This window comes from Passer domesticus, chromosome 9 (genome assembly GCF_036417665.1).
Source record: "Passer domesticus isolate bPasDom1 chromosome 9, bPasDom1.hap1, whole genome shotgun sequence".
Taxonomy (NCBI): domain Eukaryota; kingdom Metazoa; phylum Chordata; class Aves; order Passeriformes; family Passeridae; genus Passer; species Passer domesticus.
Genome location: NC_087482.1, coordinates 4,910,016 through 4,930,258, shown reverse-complemented (window position 1 = coordinate 4,930,258; position 20,243 = coordinate 4,910,016). Strand labels below are relative to the sequence as shown.

The 20,243-nt window shown below is 50.6% G+C and overlaps 1 protein-coding gene across 1 annotated transcript in view; it reads left to right on the top strand.

The window, feature by feature from the left end:
- Nucleotides 1-670: 670 nt before the first annotated feature.
- The window catches only part of LOC135308310 (uncharacterized), a 39,447-nt gene continuing 19,874 nt past the window's right edge, over nt 671-20,243 (top strand). Inside the window, exons 1-4 of the mRNA XM_064433251.1 lie at nt 671-743; nt 1,274-1,348; nt 1,393-1,636; nt 3,442-3,530. Coding sequence (XP_064289321.1) covers nt 671-743; nt 1,274-1,348; nt 1,393-1,636; nt 3,442-3,530 — 481 coding nt within the window. The remainder of the gene's footprint in view (nt 744-1,273; nt 1,349-1,392; nt 1,637-3,441; nt 3,531-20,243) is intronic.

Sequence of the window (20,243 nt, the reverse complement as noted above, 5' to 3'; positions counted from 1 at the left end):
CCAGGTACCCTCACAATTTCTACCAAAGGTCCCAGAATCAGCAGTACTATCAGCCGCGTCCGGGAAACTTCCAGTGGAGCGTGGTGGGGCCCCAGGCAAGGACACCAAATCAAAGGCCATCCACAGCCAGTCACGCACCATCCCAGGAGATTCCAGACCACATGAGGAGGACCCAACACACAGAGCAATACCGAGGGGAACCCGCCAGCTACTGGTAACTGCTATGTCCATTGACTTTAAAAATGACAATGTTTATCGTGTTCCCACAGGCAAACGTGGGCCAAAAGGTGGTCCTTCTAACATCCTAATTATAGGTGATACTCTCCGTAGCCCAAAGGAAATATTTGTTGTTCCAGAAGTACAAACAGTGTACTCGGGCCAAGAAATCTCTGTCCAGATGTACTGCACAGACTTACCATTTTTTCTTCCAAAGGGTACTCCGTTCGCACAAGCCTTTTTACTCCCTAAGAATCACAGAGAACAGCTTCCTCTCAACCCCACAGCAATGTGGACACAAGTTGTGGGACCGAGTAAGCCTGTCATCGAGTGCGGTCTTACCTGCAGAGGAGAAAAGATCCACCTACCAGGGATGCTGGACACCGGTGCAGACGTGACCATCATCGCCCGCTCAGAATGGCCAGCTCACTGGGAGCTACAACCTGTGGCAGGCATGATCACAGGGATCGGTGGAGCTACAGTTTCCATGCGGAGCAAGTACAACATCCTCGTCAAAGGGCCTGAAGGCAAGTTGGCAACCATCCGCCCGTTCATGGTAAGGGCCCCCATCATCCTCTATGGCAGGCACATTTTATTCCAGTAGGGTGCTTCCCTACGTATATTCCCAGTCCGGAATTCTAATTGGGGCCACTGAGGAGCGCGCACTGCCAGACACTCCTCGTCTCACCTGGAAATGCCATAACCCGATCTGGATCGAGCAGTGGCCCCTCTCTAAAGTCAAATTGCGCACACTACATGCCCTTGTGGATGAACAGCTCGCCAAAGGCCACATCGTAGAGACCACCAGCCCTTGGAACTCTCCAGTCTTCGTACTGCAAAAGCCTGGAACGGACAGGTGGAGGCTCCTCCACGATCTTCGCAAAATCAACGAGGTCATCGAGGACATGGGTCACCTCCAGCCTGGCCTGCCCTCACCATCGATGCTGCCTAGAGACTGGACACTTGCTATCATTGATATTAAAGACTGTTTCTTCAGCATCCCGCTGCATCCCCAGGACGCTCCACGGTTTGCCTTCTCCGTCCCCTCTCTTAACAGAGAGGCTCCACTCAAAAGATATCATTGGCTGTATCTTCCTCAGGGACTTGAATGCAGTTCCACTCTATGCCAGTGGTATGTTGCTCACATCCTGTCTCCTGTTCGGAACCTATTCCCAGATGCGATCATCCATCACTATATGCACGATATCCTAGTCTGTGCATCAGGAAAAGCTTACTTGGACAAAGCAGTTAAAAAGACTATTGAAACCATAGAAAAGGCAGGATTCGAGATCTGTGAGGACAAAATACAGTACACCAATCCATGGACTTACCTTGGACTCCAGATCCGGGAAAGGACCATCGGACTCCAGCAGCTCACCATCCAAGACAAGCCAAATAGCCTGAGAGACTTACACAGTCTGTGCGGATCCATCAGCTGGGTACGTCCACTGCTAGGAATTACAACAGAGGACCTCACTCCACTGTTCAACCTTCTTTGGGGCAAGGAGGATCTGGACTCTCCATGCACTCTTACAGCAGAAGCCCGAGATACCATCACCAAGGTCCAAGAAGCCCTGTCTTCACTCAAAGCCCATCGCTTTGAGCCCAGCCTGCCTTTCCAGTTCGTCATTCTGGGAAAAGCACCTTGGTTCTATGGACTGATCTTCCAATGGGACACTCAACTTCGAGACCCTTTACTAATACTGGAATGGATCTTTACAAATAACCAACCCACAAAGACAATTACCACCTTCCAAGAAATTATGGCACATTTAATAAAAAAGGCTAGAACACACCTCCGCTCCCTTGCAGGGTGTGTGTTCACATGCATATATTTGCCAGTGACCATTGGGGACGTGGAACATTTGCTCCAGACCAATGAAAATCTCCAGTATGCCTTAGACAGCTATACAGGCCAAATTTCAGTACATATCCCAAAACATAAGCTTTTTAATTGTGATGTAACCTTTCATCTGACCCCAAAATTAATCCAAAGTAGAACACCTCTCAAAGCTCTAACCATCTTTACAGATGGCTCAGGGTCATCCCACAAGTCGGTAATGACATGGAGAGACCCTAAGACCCAAAACTGGGAATCTGACATGGAAATAGTGGAGGGATCTCCACAGATTGCAGAATTAGCAGCTGTTGTCAGAGCCTTTGAGAAATTCAAAAACGAACCTTTTGATCTGGTCACAGATTCAGCTTATGTTGCTGGCATAGCTATGAGAGCAGAACATGCTCTTCTCAAAGAGGTTTCCAATCCAAAGTTATACCAATTGATTTCTACATTAACACGCTTAATTTCCCACAGAAAACAACCTTACCATATAATGCACGTGAGGTCACACACTGACCTCCCAGGTTTCATTCCAGAAGGGAACAGGAAAGCAGACACCTTAGCCATGGCAATAGAGACTGCTAATGTCCCTAACATCTTTGCCCAGGCAAAGTTGTCACACTCATTTTTTCATCAAAATGTGCCTGCCCTTATCAGAATGTTCAAGCATTCAAAAGATCAAGCAGAAGCTATTGTTGCCACATGCCCAAACCGTCAAAACTACCAGATACCATCTATGGAGACGGGAGTCAATCCCCGAGGTTTAAACAGCTGCCAGCTGTGGCAGACAGATGTAACCCACTTTGCACCTTTTGGAAGGTCAAAGTATGTGCATGTATGGGTCAATATATTTTCAGGAGCAGTATTTGCATCAACACATACAGGAGAAACTCGCAGCACACCATAAAACATTTTTTCCTGGCCTTTGCTACCCTGGGAGTACCAAAGGAGATCAAAACAGACAATGGACCTGCCTATACCTCTCGCAAGTTGAAAGAGTTCTTCAGTGACTGGGGAATAGAAGATAAGACAGGTATACCTGCAAACCCCACAGGACAATCCGTCATAGAAAGGACCCATCACACCCTCAAAAGAGTCCTCAATCAGCAATAGAGAGAAACAAAAATCATTTCTCCAGTTGAAAGACTTTGCAAGGCTCTCTATGTCATCAGCTTCTTGAACTGTACAACATCAGAGCCTGATCCACCAATAATTCACCACTTTGCACATACCACCCAAGCAAAGCTCACTGAGAAACCACCTGTGCTCCTGAGTGGGAGGCAGAGCTGAGGGAGTGCCTTGGAGGGCACCAGTCACCCAGGTGCCCTCACTGCCACTCAGGCCTGAAGGAGAAATTGAATCACTTTCCATTAAGGTCCTCCTAGATGGAAGAACCAAGACACAGGAGACAGCAAGTCGCTGGAGGCAGCCAAACTTCGGAACATGATGCTGAGTGATCTGGAGAGACGCCGTGGTGAGTGTATTTCCCTGAGCCTTCCCCTGGGACTCAGCAGCCGGGGGCTTTGGCTGCACATCTGGACACGCCGTGCCCGGCACAGTGGGAAGGGATCCATGGCAGCCTCGCTGCCCTGCTGCTGCTTTCATGCCCTGCAGGGCTGTTTCCCAGCCTGGCCTGGCTGCAGCTTCTGCCCAGCCCCTGCAGGAAGGCATTTGGCATCAGCTGACAGGCTGCCCAAACTGCACCATTGGCCTGACATGCCCTGAAATTTCCCGGTCTCCAGGCAGATCAGGAATGGCAGCTGCTTGGACAAGAGAGTGCCTTGTCCAATCCCAAAAGTTTTTTTGATTTCCAGTTCCTTATCCATCAGTTAGACCAGTATTGTCTCCTGAAGATTCCAACTCCCAGAAAGGGGAACATCTGCACCTAATCCACCTGTTCCTTTTTCGTTCTGCAGATATGAAACGAAATGCCTTGCTGAAGACTGAGCTTCCCAGAGGAAGCATTGGCTCATTGGCAGCCTCTGCTGCAGGAAGGGAGGCGATGCCAGGCACAGGCCCAGGAGGTAATTGCTGTGCCTCTGAGCCTGAGCCCTGCTGAGGCTTCAGCTGCCCTCTCTGCTGCTGTGTGTCAGTGCCTGCCCCTCCAGGGATGTTTCACAGGGCCTGCAAAGAGGGTGGAGAGTGACCAGGAGCCAGCCCAGAGCTCCCCAGGCCCCTGTGCAGCTTTGGCCTTGTCCATTGACATCTGGCTCCCGCAGCCTACTCGACCCCCTTGCAGTGCCCAGTTCCCAAAAGCAGAGGGGGATCCCAGCACACCATGGAAATGGGTCTGATCTATGCTCCCTTTCTAGGTGAGGTTGCTGGGATAGGTTCTCCAGCAGTTGGGATGGAAGATGGTTTGGAACACTTGGGAGCCTCTGCAGGTAAGTTCTCAACTTCCCCTCAGAGAATAATCATTGACACACTGTCAGGAACCAGGTGACAGGAGCTTCTGTGGCTGTTGAGTTACAGGTGTGTCTGCAGGGAAGACTTTTCTAGCTCCAGGGCTGGTTGCTGCACAAAAGCCCCGCTCCCATCGCAGGGGTGAGTAGTGCTTCCCTGCTGACGCCACAGGCTGTGCCCTGGTTCTGTGGAATCCATTTCTGGAGAAATGGAAATACTTCCTCTTAAGGTACTCAAGGAGGAAGGAAAAAACCTACAAATCAGAGTAAGTCCCTGGAGGAATCCAAACAAGTGGACCAAATCCTGAGTGAACCGGAGAGTTGTCGTGGTTTCCCTCAGCCATCTCCTGCCACTCAGCAGCCGGGGGCTTTGGCTGCACATCTGGACACGCCGTGCCCGGCACAGCAGGAAGGGATCCATGGCAGCCTCGCTGCCCCACTGCTGCTGCTGCTGCTGCTTTGACACCCTGCAGGGCTGTTTCCCAGCCTGGCCTGGCTGCAGCTTCTGCCCAGCCTCTGCAGGAAGGCATTTGGCATCTGCTGACAGGCGGCCTAAACTGCACCATGGGCCATGTCCACCCTGAGATCCCCTGCAAATTCCCAGTCTCCAGGCAGATCACGAGAGGTGGTGGTTTGGAGAAGGGAGGGGCCTGTCCAATCCCAAAAGCTCATCTGATTTCCTCATCCTTGTCCATGACTTTCACCAGTGTTAGCTTCTGAAGACAACACCTCCCTGATGGGGAACTGTCCCATCTGATCCATCTGTCCCTTTTCTTTCACCAGCGATGACCCAAAAGCTGGCACAGAAGGTGGCTGTTCCAGGAAGAAGCAGCGGCTCAGTGGCAGCCTCTTCTGCAGGAGAACAGGCAGTTCCAGGCACTGGCACAGCAGGTGATTGCTCCAGTGTTTCCTGAGAGGGCCTGAGCCTGTCCCCTGGCGCTGGGGGAGCTGTCACGGGGCAGGGAGGGCCAGGGGTGGCAGTGGCTGCTCAGGGATGGCTTTGGCCTGTGTCCCTGGCAGCAGCCACTGCCCAAGCAGCTGCGCTGCCCCCGGGCTCTCCTCCCGGCCTGCTGGGCTTTGTTGGCTGGCACAGCCTGTGCCAAGGGCCGGCAAGGTGCCTGCAGGCCCCAGCTCTGGGGGAAACAGAGAACGTCCTGCCCGTATCCACCGTGCTGCCAGCTCAGCAGTGCAGCACAGCACGGGCTCACGCTCCCCATTGCTCCCACAGACGTTATCAATGAAACAGGAATATATGCCCCGGATCCAGTGCGCTTCCCAAGAATTGTCTGCCCCCAGGATGTGTTCAGGACCTGCATGATAGGCACAGTGGTGACAGTGTTCACTGTGCCACTTGTGCTGATAGGCTGCTATCTTGGCATTCGCAAACTGTACGGGCTCAGACAGTCAGTTGTTGATTTTTCTCCACAGTTTTCTTATAACTCTGCTCCTGCATAGGTAGCCTCACTGGGAGTCATGCTGCAGTGGAGCTGTGGCCAGTCCATGGCTGTCCAAGTATCTCTGCTGAGGGTTCTGCTGCTGCCCAGTGCTTCCATTGGCCTCTCAATTGCTGGGCCTTGTCCTGGGGGCCCGCTGGGGCTGCAGCCAGTTCTGGCTTCCACTGAGGCTGCCTGGCCAAGAGCAGCCCCAGGGGCACAGGGCAGAGGCAGAGCAAGTTCTCCACAGTATTTGGGCAGCACAGCTCAGGACAGGACAGGACAGTGCTTATTTAGTACCTCATGTAAAGTTTTACAGTAAGAGTGGTGTTGCAGGTCAGGCAAATTTGCTCCAGATCAGTGTGAAAACAAATCCAACATGATGAAAGTTTGGCTTTGGCCTTGAGACTTTGCTCTTTGTGTCAGCCCTGCTCTGGACTGATTCCCAGTCAGTCTTGGAGCTGGTTTTGGGCAAAGGCTCATCCCAGCCCTGAGCCTTGGTAGTTGTATGGCCTCAAAGGGACAGCCGAGGCTGCACTGCACATGACTGGGGTTCAGGGCTCCATTATCAAAGAGCTTTGAGATGTTTAAATTACTGTATTCTTACTACATGGTTTTCTTTATGAAATGCATTCATTAGTTTTTAAAACTTAGTTGTAAAAAAACTTCTTTTCCAGTGCTTTTTCCAGTTATTTGATATAGTGAGTGATGGCCTAATTATCCCATGGCTGAATTAGAAGACTGTAAGTATTATAAAATGAAATAATGTTGACACTCTTATGTCTTCCACAGACTCCTGAAACTTATGTTGGTTTGATGTGACCAACAGAAGAGTTTGGCTCTGCTTTTAATTTAGACAAGCAGAAGAGCTGGAACCTGTTGAAAAGAGTCTCTTCACAGAGAGAGAGCTCTTTTTTTCCAGCTCTGGGTAGGAAGATAAAAATCTCTCAGCAGTAAATCCTCCTGACCAGTAACTGATATAAACTAGGCATTTGGGCTGTTTGCTGCCTCACCCCTGAGTTCCTCAGAGCTGCAGCTCCCTGTTCTCTTGGCAGACAGGGGCTGGCTATGGATGACACTCACGTCTCTGGCCTGGTACACACCAGGTCCACACATGAGCTGAGGGATCATCCTTGCACACCCCATCCTGGAAGAACCCAGGTCATTGATGAGTCTGACCCAGTTTGATGCATGGCAGCAAAAGAAGGCAAAATAAAGGCTAGAATTGGTACCATTCTGTAATATGTGATATAGGTAATTTGTGCTTATGTAGAATATGAGAGGAAGATATGTTATAATGTTTAAAAGAAATACACAAAAGCATTTTCAAATCCACATGGAATTGCTTCATGCTTAGAGACTGCTGCATGCCATTGCAAAACTGCAGACAGCAGTGAGGAGGGATCTAATTTGCAATTAAAAGAGCCTATCTGGGGAAGGAGATGGATCATTTCTCAAACAATCCAAACCTGGGCGGTCAACGCTCATCAAGCACTGAGATTGAGATAGCAGAAGTTATCAGGGAACTGGTATCCAAATACCAGGTACCCCCTACTGTCAGCATTCACAGCTTGCCAGGAACCACATTGTCCAGTGCAACTTGGAGAAAGAGGACATCATGAATGTGTTTGACCATGAAAAGAACAAGAGAGACGCTGCCTCAAGAAACAGAAAGGGTATAAAACCTGACTGTACCAGACTGCCTTAGTGAACAGAGCGGGTCTGATGCGATAGAGGTCGGATCAGTGTTCACCCAGTGTCCATCCAGGCTCAACACTGTCCCTTTGATTGTGGATCTCAAGCCTGTATATCAGTCACACAATAAATTATATACATATATTTATTATTATTAAATTGGCTTGATCAATTTCTATCTACAACAATTCCAACCACTTGACATTTTGCTGTGTGTAATGTAGACGGGAACTACAAGTTTCCTATTCATGCACAATTTGCTGTCTGAGAGCACTCAGTTCTCAAAGTCACAGGAGCTTGCAGGTCTGTGTCTGAGATGACTTTAAAAACAAAAACAACCTTTATGTGCTACACCTGTATATCAAAATTTCATAATAGAAATCACAAGCTGATTCTGCTGTTGAGTAGATTAATAAAACCACAAAAAACTAAAGCACAACCGGGACCTCTTGCTGGAGAGAGAGAGTAGGGGTAGGGGGAAAAAGGAAGAGGGGCCTCCAGAGTCAAAGATCTAGTTCTCATAGAAGTATGATCAATGCTCCATTTACTGTTAGTTTCAGGGTACATTTATATGGTTCCAGGGTTCAAGCGACATGGGAAAGTATCTGATTGGTTAACAAAGCACTTACACCTAAAACAAAGACTATTTCTTAAACATATCTTGGTCATGTAGCTCAGCTTGTCAGCAATATCAGTAGAACATTTTCTCATCCTCTGCTAGAATCTTCAGACCATGTACTTTCACATCTTCTTCAGTTGGCAAACTTTCTCAGGCTGGCTGTCCAAGGGCAGCAAGCTTCTGCTATCAGGCACATACCCCAAGTGTTGGCAAGCATGCTTCTAAATCCACAGAATGTCCATTGGTTTTTATCTGCAGGGTTGTGCACATAGGCCACAGCATCTGCCCAAAAGGCTCTCTAACAGGGACCAAATAAAATAGGCAAACAAAACAACCACCAAGAAAAAAGCAAAACCAACAGAAAAATCCCCACAAATCCAGAAAAAGATAAAAAATCAGGTGAAGGAGGCAGAGATCCAAGAGCAGCAAATGGGCAGAGCAACTACAGAAGTGCAGAAAGGAAAGATAATAAGAAAGGAGAGATAATAAGTGGCTACGACACCAAAGTAGCCAGGGGATCTGAGATACTGTTCTCACCCTTCTGGAAACATTTTGACACCAAATTGTCTGAAACTCAATGATGATGATTGTGATAATGGGAATCTCCATGTTTAGCTTTCATATATGCATTGTGTGTGAGTTCTGTTTCTCTTGTGAAGTCGCATCATCTGGCAAGGGGGCTTTTCTGTCCAAAGAAAAACACTGCAGTGGAAATGGAGGCCAGCTTGGAAAAGATTAAAAATAAGAGGCAAAAATAAAGTAATTTTTAAAAATATGTTGTTTGGTTGGTTTGCTGTTTGTTCATGGGTTTTTTATCTGTCTTAGAAAGCAGCCCCTCAGATGTCAATGCACACAACAAGTCCTTTGTAACGGGCTGTCTTTGCAAAAAATCTGCAAATTTTGTGATGCAAGGCAGAAACAGCTTCCCTTGGGCTACAGCTGGAAGGCTTAGAAATGTGTTCCAGAAACTCAGAATAGGACAGCGTCAGAGCAACACAATTTAATGTCATGGAGTGCAAGATGCAAGTTACCCAATGAAGTAATCAGAGTATTCAAATGCCAAGCAGTGGGAAAGGGCTGTGCATTGGAAAGATAGGAAGAAAACACAGAGGCAGGATGGACAAGTTTCCCAGCCAAACCAGACCAGAAGCACTGGGAGCACAAAGGGACACAGCCAGGAGGCCCAGCAGCTCCTTGCTGAGGACCTACTTCATGCAAGAGCTGGCACTCAGAATATTAAATGAATTAAAAATAAAAGGGTGGGGGGAGGCAGCAGTGAGGTGTCCTCAGAGGTTCAACTCTGCACTCTGCTTCTGTCACCAACATTATCCAAGTTCCTGTGCTTGTTTTCCTGGAGAACTTGCACTCAACAGAGTTTCAGTGCCTTTGATCAAATCAGTCTTAAGAGCAGCTTGGGGCTGGTCAGTCATTTAGATGTCAGCACTGACTGGGGTCCAGGCAACAAAGGAACATAAGCTGCAGGCTACCCATACAGCTTTTCATCTTAATGAGAACAAAGCCTTTATTTATGCAAACAGATGGATATTGGGTGGATTTTGTACCATCAGGCCAAGGCACAAGGCTCTGGATCTACACAGCACTTTGGTAAGGAGGGAAACACAGGTGGGGGCAATCCAGACTGTTAGAAGTGCCCCCACCCCCTGATTAGGGACAGCACAATTGCTTTTAGAGCTCCTTAACCAGCTGGTGAAAAACTGATCTTCTTTTCATGCCCCCTGCATACTGACAGGCAAGTTGAACAGAAAATCTCCTTCATTATCTCTGAGCACCAAAGCAAAGAACCAAGAAAAAAAAAAAGCCAAAAATACCCCAACCAACTAAAATATAAATATTTTTTGCCTGGTCTGGTTTTTTTTAAGAGGTTTATAAGACTGACTAACCCAGTGCTGAATTAAGAGTGTCACATGTATGTGCCTTCCACAAAGTGTGGGACAGCTGCTGCCATGCAGTGGTGGGTACAGGGTTAGACCCTTTACTTCAGACCCAGCCCTGCCTTCCTGAGGGACAGAAATTCATCTGTTAGAATCCCTTGGAGCTTCTGGAGCTGCTCTTGGCCCTCCTGTGGATAACTGTGCTGCTGTGGAGCACTGGAGAACTTTCAGCTTGGTACCCATGTATGGGGGCCTTCAGAATCGAAGCAGCATCTTCATGGGCCAACAACAGACTGGAAACGAAAAACCACCATCAGAAACCTGTGAGATGGAAAACTTTGGGCAGTTTCAGATCAAAAATCTCGATGGCAAAGAAGAACTTTTTCACAAGGATTCCAGTAGAATAAATGACACAGGTGTTGGTGCCCACAGCAATAACAACTCCTTGGAATAAAAGGCAGTGCCCACTGCAAAGACATTTCCCTGTCCTGTGGGCTCTATAACCCGCACACGAACATGGCACTTTTCCTGAGTGCTTCCCAAAGCTTCTCTGCGATTTCAGTTCAGGATTTCAGTTCAAAGTCAATCTAAACAAGCCAGCATATGTCTAGCAAGAAGGAAATCACAGTTCAGGTTTGCTCCTGCACTCAAGCTTTGCTATACCAAAGATGGATGGTATTCTTTTCCAGCTCTCCAGAGAGGAGACTCCACACGGCTTCTGAGGGTGATGATTAGATGAGGGTTTATTGGGGGTCCCAGCCCTGGATGTAACATGGTTTCAGAGGCAGAAGGGAGAAAGGGAAAGGGAGGGGGAGAGAGGACGAGCCTAGGGGAGAGATGGGCCATGAGAACATCTGGTCTTCCTCACACAGCTTAAGAGGGAAATTCAAAGTAGGTGCGAAATAAGATTTGGGCCAATGGGATTGCAGATCCATGAGACTTCAGGAGAGGAACACAGCTTGGAATAAACCATATATTTTTGAGGGGTACATTTTTGAGACAGAGCATACAATTTGAATAAAATGCAACACCACAATAGATTAGTATGATAGATGATAGATAGACAGATAGATAGATAGATAGATAGATAGTAGATAGATAGATAGATAGATAGATAGATAGATAGATAGATAGATAGACAAAGCAGATAGAGATATATAAACGCACTTGCCTGTATCACTTTACAAAGAAAGGGATGGGGAAGTGACAGGTTATTCTTTTCCACACATGGGAAACTATCTTTTTCCCAGAAAATTCAGCTTCCTTCTTCTGTGACCACCAGGGTATCTGAAGACCTCACCAAGAAGGCCCTGTGATGCCAATGGCCTGTGCATCCAGCAAGTCAAGAAAGTAAGGCCTGCCTCTTAATACTACAGTGGTGTTAAAGAGGTTTATTCTCAGTTTTTGGTGGCAAGAGGAAGGAACTGAAGCCAGTTACTGTAAAATGCCTGCACAAGCACCAGTGCACATCACAGCCAAAGGAAGGATGAAGCCAGTCCCACAACCACAGCTCAAGCGGCCAGAGATCCTCCTTCAACTCTGGCTGCATTGAAGCCCCACTGATTGCCAAGAAGAAAAGCGCCCTACTGAGAGCGACCAAACTTAACCCTCTGCCAGGACACAAATTTGGAGGGAAATAATTTAAAATCCCTACACCACCAGACACACTTCCCAGTGAGAAGGGTTGGAACTCTCTGCCCCCCAGCACTTCCCCGGCAGGCAGGTTCACAAAGGTGCTGGGAGCTAAGCTGTGCCCTGCGAGGGAACAGAGCCAGCCTCCCTTCAGTGGCAGAAGGCACGGCCTCAGCTGTAGCCCCGGGTGCCTGCGGTGGCCCAGGGCACGGCCATGGCTGTCAATGTGTTGGGCTGCAGCACAGGGCAGGCCGGAGCTCAGCAGCCTCAGCAGAGCCCAGGGCCGCGGCCCTTCCCTGCCGGGGCCCGAGCCTGGCCCGGCCCGGCCCGGCCTGAGCAGCCCGGCCTGGCCCAGGGGATGGGCTGCGCCCGCCCGCTGTGCCCACAGGCTGGGCCCAAGCCTTTGCAAGAGGCTTTCTCCCAGCTTGGCAAAACCTCGGCCAAGTGTCCCCGTGCTGTGCTGAGAAGAGTAAAAAACCCCCTCAAATTTAACCCTGCTGCCCAACGCATGAGGGATCCCTGCACACCTTAGGAGAGGCCATCCATACTCCTTTGTGCCTCATAAGGGATCCCTGCACCCCTCAGCAGGGACCCCAAAATATGCCTGTGAGCCCCTGCCTGGCTCCAGCCTGCCCACACCGTGGCCATCCATGGCTGCTCCTGGGCATGGAGCTCGGTCAGTGCTGGTGCCGGGTGGGTTTGCTGCTGCTACCCACCCAGACGTAGCTGCAAAAACTCTATTTCTTTATTTGAACATAAAATATAGGCCAAGCGCTGCCCTGGCAGACAAGGGCTACCCACCTTCAGTCCTGGCCGGGTAACAGGACCAGGGGGCTCAGGGGGAGAGGGTCTCGTTGAGGAGGGGTGGGTTTTGGGACGGCCTCATGGCGGGGATGCAGCCACGGCAGGGCAGATAGGGGCAGAAGTGGAGAGCTGGGATAAAGTTTCAGGTTCTCATTGCCTCTGTTTTTAGGTGCGTCCTCTGAACATGCACCGGAGTACCTGTGAAGAGAGGAGGTGGCTGAGGCCCCAGCTGCCAGTGGCACACAGGGACCCTCGTGCACAGCTGGGCCCAGCTGGACAGCTGCCCCTCAAGGCCCCGGCCAGCAGGGCACGGCTCTGGGCAGGGTCCCTGGCCAGGAGCGGGCCCCAGAGCGCCTCTGACATTCAAGGGCAACTTCGGCCCTGCTCTTTCTCCTCCCCACCTCCCTCTGCCTCTGCCCTGTGCCCCTGGGGCTGCTCTTGGCCAGGCAGCCTCAGTGGGAGCCAGCTCTGGCTGCAGCCCCAACGGGGCCCCCAGGACAAGGCCCAGCAATTGAGAGGCCAATGGAAGCACTGGGCAGCAGCAGAGTTCTTTGGACAATCATAGACTGGCCACAACTCCATTGCAGCCTCCCTGTGAATGTTTCCTGTCTGCATTAGATCTTCATAAGAAGCTGTTTCAGGAAAAGATGAAGAAAGCACTCACCATTTCCTCTTCCAGTAAAAATTAATTTGGACACAGCATAAGATGAAGATAAACTCCAAAAAAAGCAGGCCTGCCATTAACCCTGCCCAGCACCCTGCTTCCTTACAGAAGCCCCTTCCGAGGCCCTTCTGGGCATCGGGCAGTTGTGTTGTGATGCCGGCTGCATCTGTGGGAGCAATGGGGAGCGTGAGCCCCTGCTGTGCTGCACTGCTGAGCTGGCAGCACGGTGGATATGGGCAGGACGTTCTCTGTTTCCCCCAGCGCTGGGGCCTGCAGGCACCTTGCCGGCCCTTGGCACAGGCTGTGCCAGCCAACAAAGCCCAGCAGGCCGGGAGGAGAGCCCGGGGGCAGCGCAGCTGCTTGGGCAGCGGCTGCTGCCAGGGACACGGGCCAAAGCCATCCCTGAGCAGCCACTGCCAGCCCTGGCCCTCCCTGCCCCGTCACAGCTCCCCCAGCCCCGGGGGACAGTCAGGCCCTCTCAGGAGACACTGGAGGCATCACCTGCTGTGCCAGTGCCTGGAACTGCCTGTTCTCCTGCAGAAGAGGCTGCCACTGAGCCACTGCTTCTTCCTGGATCAGCCACCTTCTGTGCCAAGTTTTGGGTAATCGCTGGAGAAAGGAAAGGGACAGATGGATCAGATGGGACAGTTCCCCATTGGGGAGGTGTCATCTTCAGAAGCTAACACTGGTGAATGTCATGGACAAGGATGAGGAAATCAGATGAGCTTTTGGGATTGGACAGGCCCCTGTCTTCTCCAAAGCACCACCCCTCCTGATCTGCCTGGAGACTGGGAAATTGTATAGGATCTCAGGGTGGGCATGGCCTATGGTGCAGTTTGGGCTCCCCGGTGGCAGATGCCAAATGCCTTCCTGCAGAGGCTGGGCAGAAGCTGCAGCCAGGCCAGGCTGGGAAACAGCCCTGCAGGGCGTGAAAGCAGCAGCGGGGCAGTGAGGCTGCCATGGATCCCTTCCCACTGTGCCGGGCACAGCGTGTCCAGATGTGCAGCCAAAGCCCCCGGCTGCTGAGTCCCAGGGGAAGCATGAGGGAAATGCACCCACCACAGCATCTCTCCAGGTCACTCAGCATCTGGCCCAGATGTTTTGCTGACTCCAGGAACTTACTGTCTCCTCTTTGGTACTGCCTGTTGGAGGACCTTAAAAGTACTTCCAGTTCATGTGGATGGATCCCACAAAAATAGGACTCAGCCTGCGGTGTCAGCAGGGACACACTACTCACCCCTGCCATGGGAGCTGGGATTGTGTGCAGCATCCAGCCCTGGGGCTTGAAAAGTCCTCCCTGCAGACACACCTGGAACTCAACAGCCAGAGAAGCTTCTGTCACCTTTTTCTTCCAGGATTACAATAATTATTCTCTGAGGGAAACTGGTGAACTAACCTGCAGAAATTCCCAAGGGCTCCAAATCATCTTCCATCCCCGCTCCTGGAGAAGCCATCCCAGCACCCTCACCTAGAAGGGAGCACAGATCAGAAGTGTTTCCATGGTGTACCGGAATTTCCTTCTGCCTTAGGGATCTGGGCACTGAAAGGGAGGGAAATGCACTGACCAAGGGAGGGAAATGCACTGACCATGGCGTCTCACCTGTGCACTCATCATCTGGTCCAGATGTTTGGCTGCCTCCAGGGATTTTTTTGTCTTCTGTATTTTGGGTCTTGTCTCTTCGAGGACATTAGAGAAAGGTAGTTCCTCTTCATGAGGATGGGTCGGATAAGGCCATGGGAGCCAGATGTCAATGGCCATGACCAAAGCAGTACCAGGGGCTGGGGAGCTATGGCCTTGCCCCGGTCACTCTCCACACTATTTCCTAGCTCTGTGGAACATCCTTGGAGTGGAAACTGAGGAAGCCCCAGGCCCCTGGGGTCTCCCTCCCTCCCTCCCTCCCTCCTTCCCTCCCTCCCTCCCTCCCTCCCTCCCTCCCTCCCTCCCTCCCTCCCTCCCTCCCTCCCTCCCTCCCTCCCTCCCTCCCTCCCTCCCTCCCTCCCTCCCTCCCTCCCTCCCTCCCTCCCTCCCTCCCACAGAGGAACCCCTCCCCAAAGCCCTGGGCAAAACCATCCCCAGCGCTTCCCGGGGAGCAGGGAGCGCTGTGCCGGGAAAGGGCAGCCAGGCTGCCGGCTCACCTGCTCCCTGCGCTTGCAGCGGAGCAGCCTGGGCAGCCCTGGCAGGCAGGGCCACGGCCAGGAGCAGCAGGAGTAGGAGGCGCAGAGCAAGGGCCATGGTGCCTTGTCCTCCGCCAGTCCCGCAGCTCTTGCTGCCACCACTGTCCCGACACCGCTGTCCCAACGTCAGCACCGCTGCTGCCACCGTCGCTGCTGCCGCAACAGTTGTGCTCAGGGACTGACTGCTGGCTCCTTGTGCTGCTGTGCAACCACGGGGCTCTGGGACCTCTGGGACCTCAGAGCCTGCTGTGAGCTCATGGCCAGGATGCAGTTGTTTCGGGAGCTGGATCTGCCTTCTTCGGGAGCGAGCTCATCCTGCCCAGCTGCTCTGCCCAAGGGCTGTGACACAGTCCCAGCTCAGCTGATCTCACAGGCTGGGACATGAAGGGATGCAGAGCAGCTCCACCAAGGACTTGGGGTTGCTGCTAGAAGAGAGGCTGGACATGAGGCAGCCATGTGCATCCAAGGGAGAGTGCCCAGCAGGTTGAAGGAGGTGATTCCACCTCTCTGCTCTGGTGAGACCCCACCTGGAGTACTGTGGAAGAGGTTTTACAGTGACCTCTGTGAGCCATCGAGAAGTTTGATAAGAGGATCCATGCTAACCCCTGAAAGAATTTTCTACCAAGGTTGTTGACATAGAAACCAAGAAAGAAAGAAGGATAAATAAGAGAAACCTGCAACTCCCTATTTCAGTGAGTATTTTGTTTGTATCTCGTGACCAATGTGTAAAGTATAAACTTAAGAGCTTTGTAAGAATGGAGAAAAAGCATGCAGGCTAGAATAAAAACAGGGTTTGAAGCCTTCTGGAAATGGACTGTGTTGCTTTGTAGTGTCTCGATCTCTCCCACGACAGAGTACTGCATCCTGCTCTGGGTCCCCAAGACAGGAAGGACATGGTCCCGTGAGATCTAGTCAAGAGGAGGGACAAAATGCTGTGAGGGCTGGAGCCCTTCTGCTTTGGAGACACAGGCTGGGAGAGCTGGCAGTGTTCAGCCTGGAAGAGAGAAGACTCCAGGGACACCTGATTGCTGCCTTTCAGTGTCTTCTGGGGGCTTGTAAAGAGACGGGACTGAATTTTTAGTAGAGCCTTTTGTGACCAGACAGAGAGGGAATGGTTTTAATCTAAAAGATGGTCAATTCAGACTAGATGAAACAAACACATTTTACACATTTGCTTTTGAAACCCTGGCACAGGTTGCCCAGAGAGGTGGACATCCATCCCTACAGACATTCAAGCTCCTGCTCTGAGCAACCTGACCTAGTTCAAGGTGTCCCCTGCTCATTGCAGGGCATTGGGACAAGATGGCCTTTAAATGTCCCTTCCAACCCAAGCCATTCTGTGCTCCTGTGCACCATCAAAGCAGTGCTGCATTAGTGCTGGGCTGATTGTGCTGGCACCTGTATTTTGGTACTAGTGCCATTTAGCAATTGGCCATGAGAGGATTGATGGGCTGGACAGTGAAGTCTGCAAATAACACTCAGTGTGCTCAAGGAGAAACAGGAGAGGAACACGGCTTCCAGTTCAGATAAATGCCAGCATTTTGCTGCCCATTCCTCGTTAGAGAAATAAAGGAATGTCCTGAAGATCCCTTCATGTGGGTTCATTATTGGCCATATCAGTACTTGTGTTCTGTAAAACAGGTAAGTTGTTACAGCTTCTTGCCCCATTTATCCCTGAATAAAACCCAAATACTGCATTGCTCCTTGTCTACTTTCTTCCAAGTCAGGGCAAATTTTGTTCATTACTGAGTGGGACATATTCATCTGTTCACAAGCAAATTCCTCCTGCCACTCTCACAATGGCAAGACTGCTTTGTTGATTTGCTCTAATCGGACTGTAATTAAGGTCTACCTCTCACTAGAATTAAAGCTGATGCATTGGGAGGCAAAGTGTTGAGTCATTTCTCCTGGAGTCTGACACTGTAGAGAGTTGTTCTGTAAGTAAATGCCATTTGAATACAGGTGTAGTCTACCATACTTCTGGCATACTAGAAGTGAGAAAAAACACTTTGAATCAGGATTTTATCCTTTCTTCCTCCACCTCCTCCTCCCAGGAATTTTAATCGCTGAGGTCTAAGCTCTTCAGCTGCCTCACAAACATTCTTTTAATTCAGTCATCCATGCATTGAGCCACAAATCAGGACCGTGGTGTGAACCTTGAAGCAATGTAGGTTTATAGCACTGAAAATAATAATCCAATACCCAGGTTAAGCCAAGCCTATTGGTTATTTCCCAAATAACTCTGTCTATCCTCAGTGATGTTTCAAAAACGATCATTGTGAAAGCTAGGAGCGGGGAGAGAGAATGTTATCAAAATTAAAAATAGAGCTTTCTCAGATCTTCATATTACTATAAAAAGAGAGTCCAAACTATTCATCTATGGAACATTAAGTAAGAAGTGAACAAAAGACTGTCAAAATAATTGCTTGGGGAACAAAAAACCCATAAATAAAAACAAGCTTAAATGTAGATAATAAGTAAACCATCATGCAAAGAAAAAAAACAGACCTGCCAAAACTAAGACCAATAAGGCTGTTTCATCTGTCTCAACTAAAAAAAAAAAAAAAAAAAAAGAAAAGAAAACCTGAAAATAATCAGAGATTCTCAAGGGCATTACTATACATAGAAACGTCCTGGTATTGGGAAAAACATGAAGGAAAGTGTAGCATGCAATTCACAGATGTAACCTAGAATTTGTTAGGGAGGGCCAGAGGTGGCAGTGGCTGCTCAGGGATGGCTTTGGCCCGTGTCCCTGGCAGCAGCCACTGCCCAAGCAGCTGCGCTGCCCCCGGGCTCTCCTCCCGGCCTGCTGGGCTTTGTTGGCTGGCACAGCCTGTGCCAAGGGCCGGCAAGGTGCCTGCAGGCCCCAGCTCTGGGGGAAACAGAGGACGTCCTGCCCATATCCACCGTGCTGCCAGCTCAGCAGTGCAGCACAGCACGGGCTCACGCTCCCCATCGCTCCCACAGATGTGGCCGACCCCACAACACGTGTTTCCCATTCCCAGAAGAGCCTCAGAATGGGTTGCTGTTGGGGAACCCCCTGTTTGCATGTGATAAGGGCAAGTCTGGCTATCTGTTTCTGCCAGGAAATTATTTGGAAGTGCTCAACTGAACCTCAACTCAGAGTTTCGGCACTGCAGTTCATGTCTTTGATTGTAATTCGGTCCTAGCAGTCAGTTTTATACCCCTCCCCTTATTTTCTATTGTTATAGCATATTTTATTACCAAGGGCTTGCTCCTTTACCCCATGTGTTGGTTTTGCTCCACTTGTCCATTTCCCCAAAGACCTGCCCTTTTGTTCACTGTTCCTCCTCCCATTGCATGTCAGTCCCTCTCCAAGCCTGCCCCTTGCTCTAGAAATTTTCCTATCAATTTTGTATCCTTCGGAACCCCATTGGTTTGTTTAAGTTCTTCCCCTCCCCTGTAATCCCCAATTGGTTTAAACCTTGTATTCCCCGCCTGGTGTTCCACCCTCAGTTTCTCCCAATTGGCTAAAGATTGGATCCTCCCCTGGGACCCTGCATTGTTTGTAAGTTGGTGTATGCCTTTAGTGCAGTGTTGGCCTGCCCCTGATGGTCTGTAGAATAATCACCTTCGGAAATCATAGAGCAGACCTCACCCTGTTCCTTGTCCCTACCCTCAGGGCAGTCCTACCCCCAAGGCAGTCCACCTGTGCTGTAGAGCAGCTGTGCCCTGCAGCCACAGCCCAGATTCGACAGTTTTCTGGGGGCGGCCCAGTGCCACTGTGGGTGTGGGCAGCTAGTGGGGCTGAAGACATGGGGCAGCAGAGCACTTCCCAAATCAGCTCTTCTGCTGCAATAAAGAGATGCAGTTGTCACGCGAGTGCCTGTGAGGTAGCACCAGCAAAGCCCACCTGGCAGCAGCACTGCCTGAGCTCCATGTCCAGGAGCAGCCGTGGAGGCCAGGACTGGGCCCAGCTGTGCGGGAGGGTCCCTGTGTGCCACTGGCAGCTGGGGCCTCAGCCACCTCCTCTCTACACAGGTGCTCCTCTCCATCTCCAGAAGACCAGCCTAACAACGCAGGCAGCGAGAATTTGAGCCATGACCTCAGCTCTCCACTTCTGCCCCTATCTACCCTGCCGTGGCTGCAGCAGTGTCACGAGGCCATCCCAAAACCCACCGCTCCTCAACGAGAACCTCTGCCCCTGAGCCCCCTGGTCCTGTTCCCCGGCCAGGACTGAAGGTGGGCAGCCCTTGCCTGGCAGGGCAGGGCGTGGCCCACATTTTATATTCAAATAAAGAGTTGGAGTTTTCACAGTTATGTCGGGTGGTAGCAGCAGCAAAGCCCACCCGGCACCAGCACTGGCTGAGCTCCGTGCCCAGGAGCAGCCGTGGATGGCCACGGTGTGGGCAGGCAGGAGCCAGGCAGGGGCTGCTGTGCCCAGCAGCGGGGCCCCGAGGGCATGGGGGAGCCCATGCTGAGCATCCCTGGGCTGAGGGCACATTTCCTTCTGTGGGATCATCTGGGCCTGGACCTGAAGAGGCACAAAGGGATATTTTGGGTTGCCTGATGAGGGTCCCAGGAGTCCCGCATGTTTTAAATGAATTAGCTTTTTTTGATTAATAAGGAGAATTTATTCCATAATTAAAATTCAGTCGTAGAAAACCTAGAAGCAAATATCAGATTGGCCCTGAAGCAGGCTGACAGCGTCAGGTGAGACAGGTGGGGCATTTCTCTCCCCTGTGCATCACGAAGGGACAGCTCTCTCAAAGTCTTTTTTGTCCATTTCCAAGCTCCAAGCGGTGTGGAGGGCAGCAGTTTTTCTGCTTTCTTATGGTTGTTTTTATCCTTTTTGCATATTCATGTATTTTTTCCTTTCTTGCTGCAGCTCTTGCTGAGAGTTTCCCCAA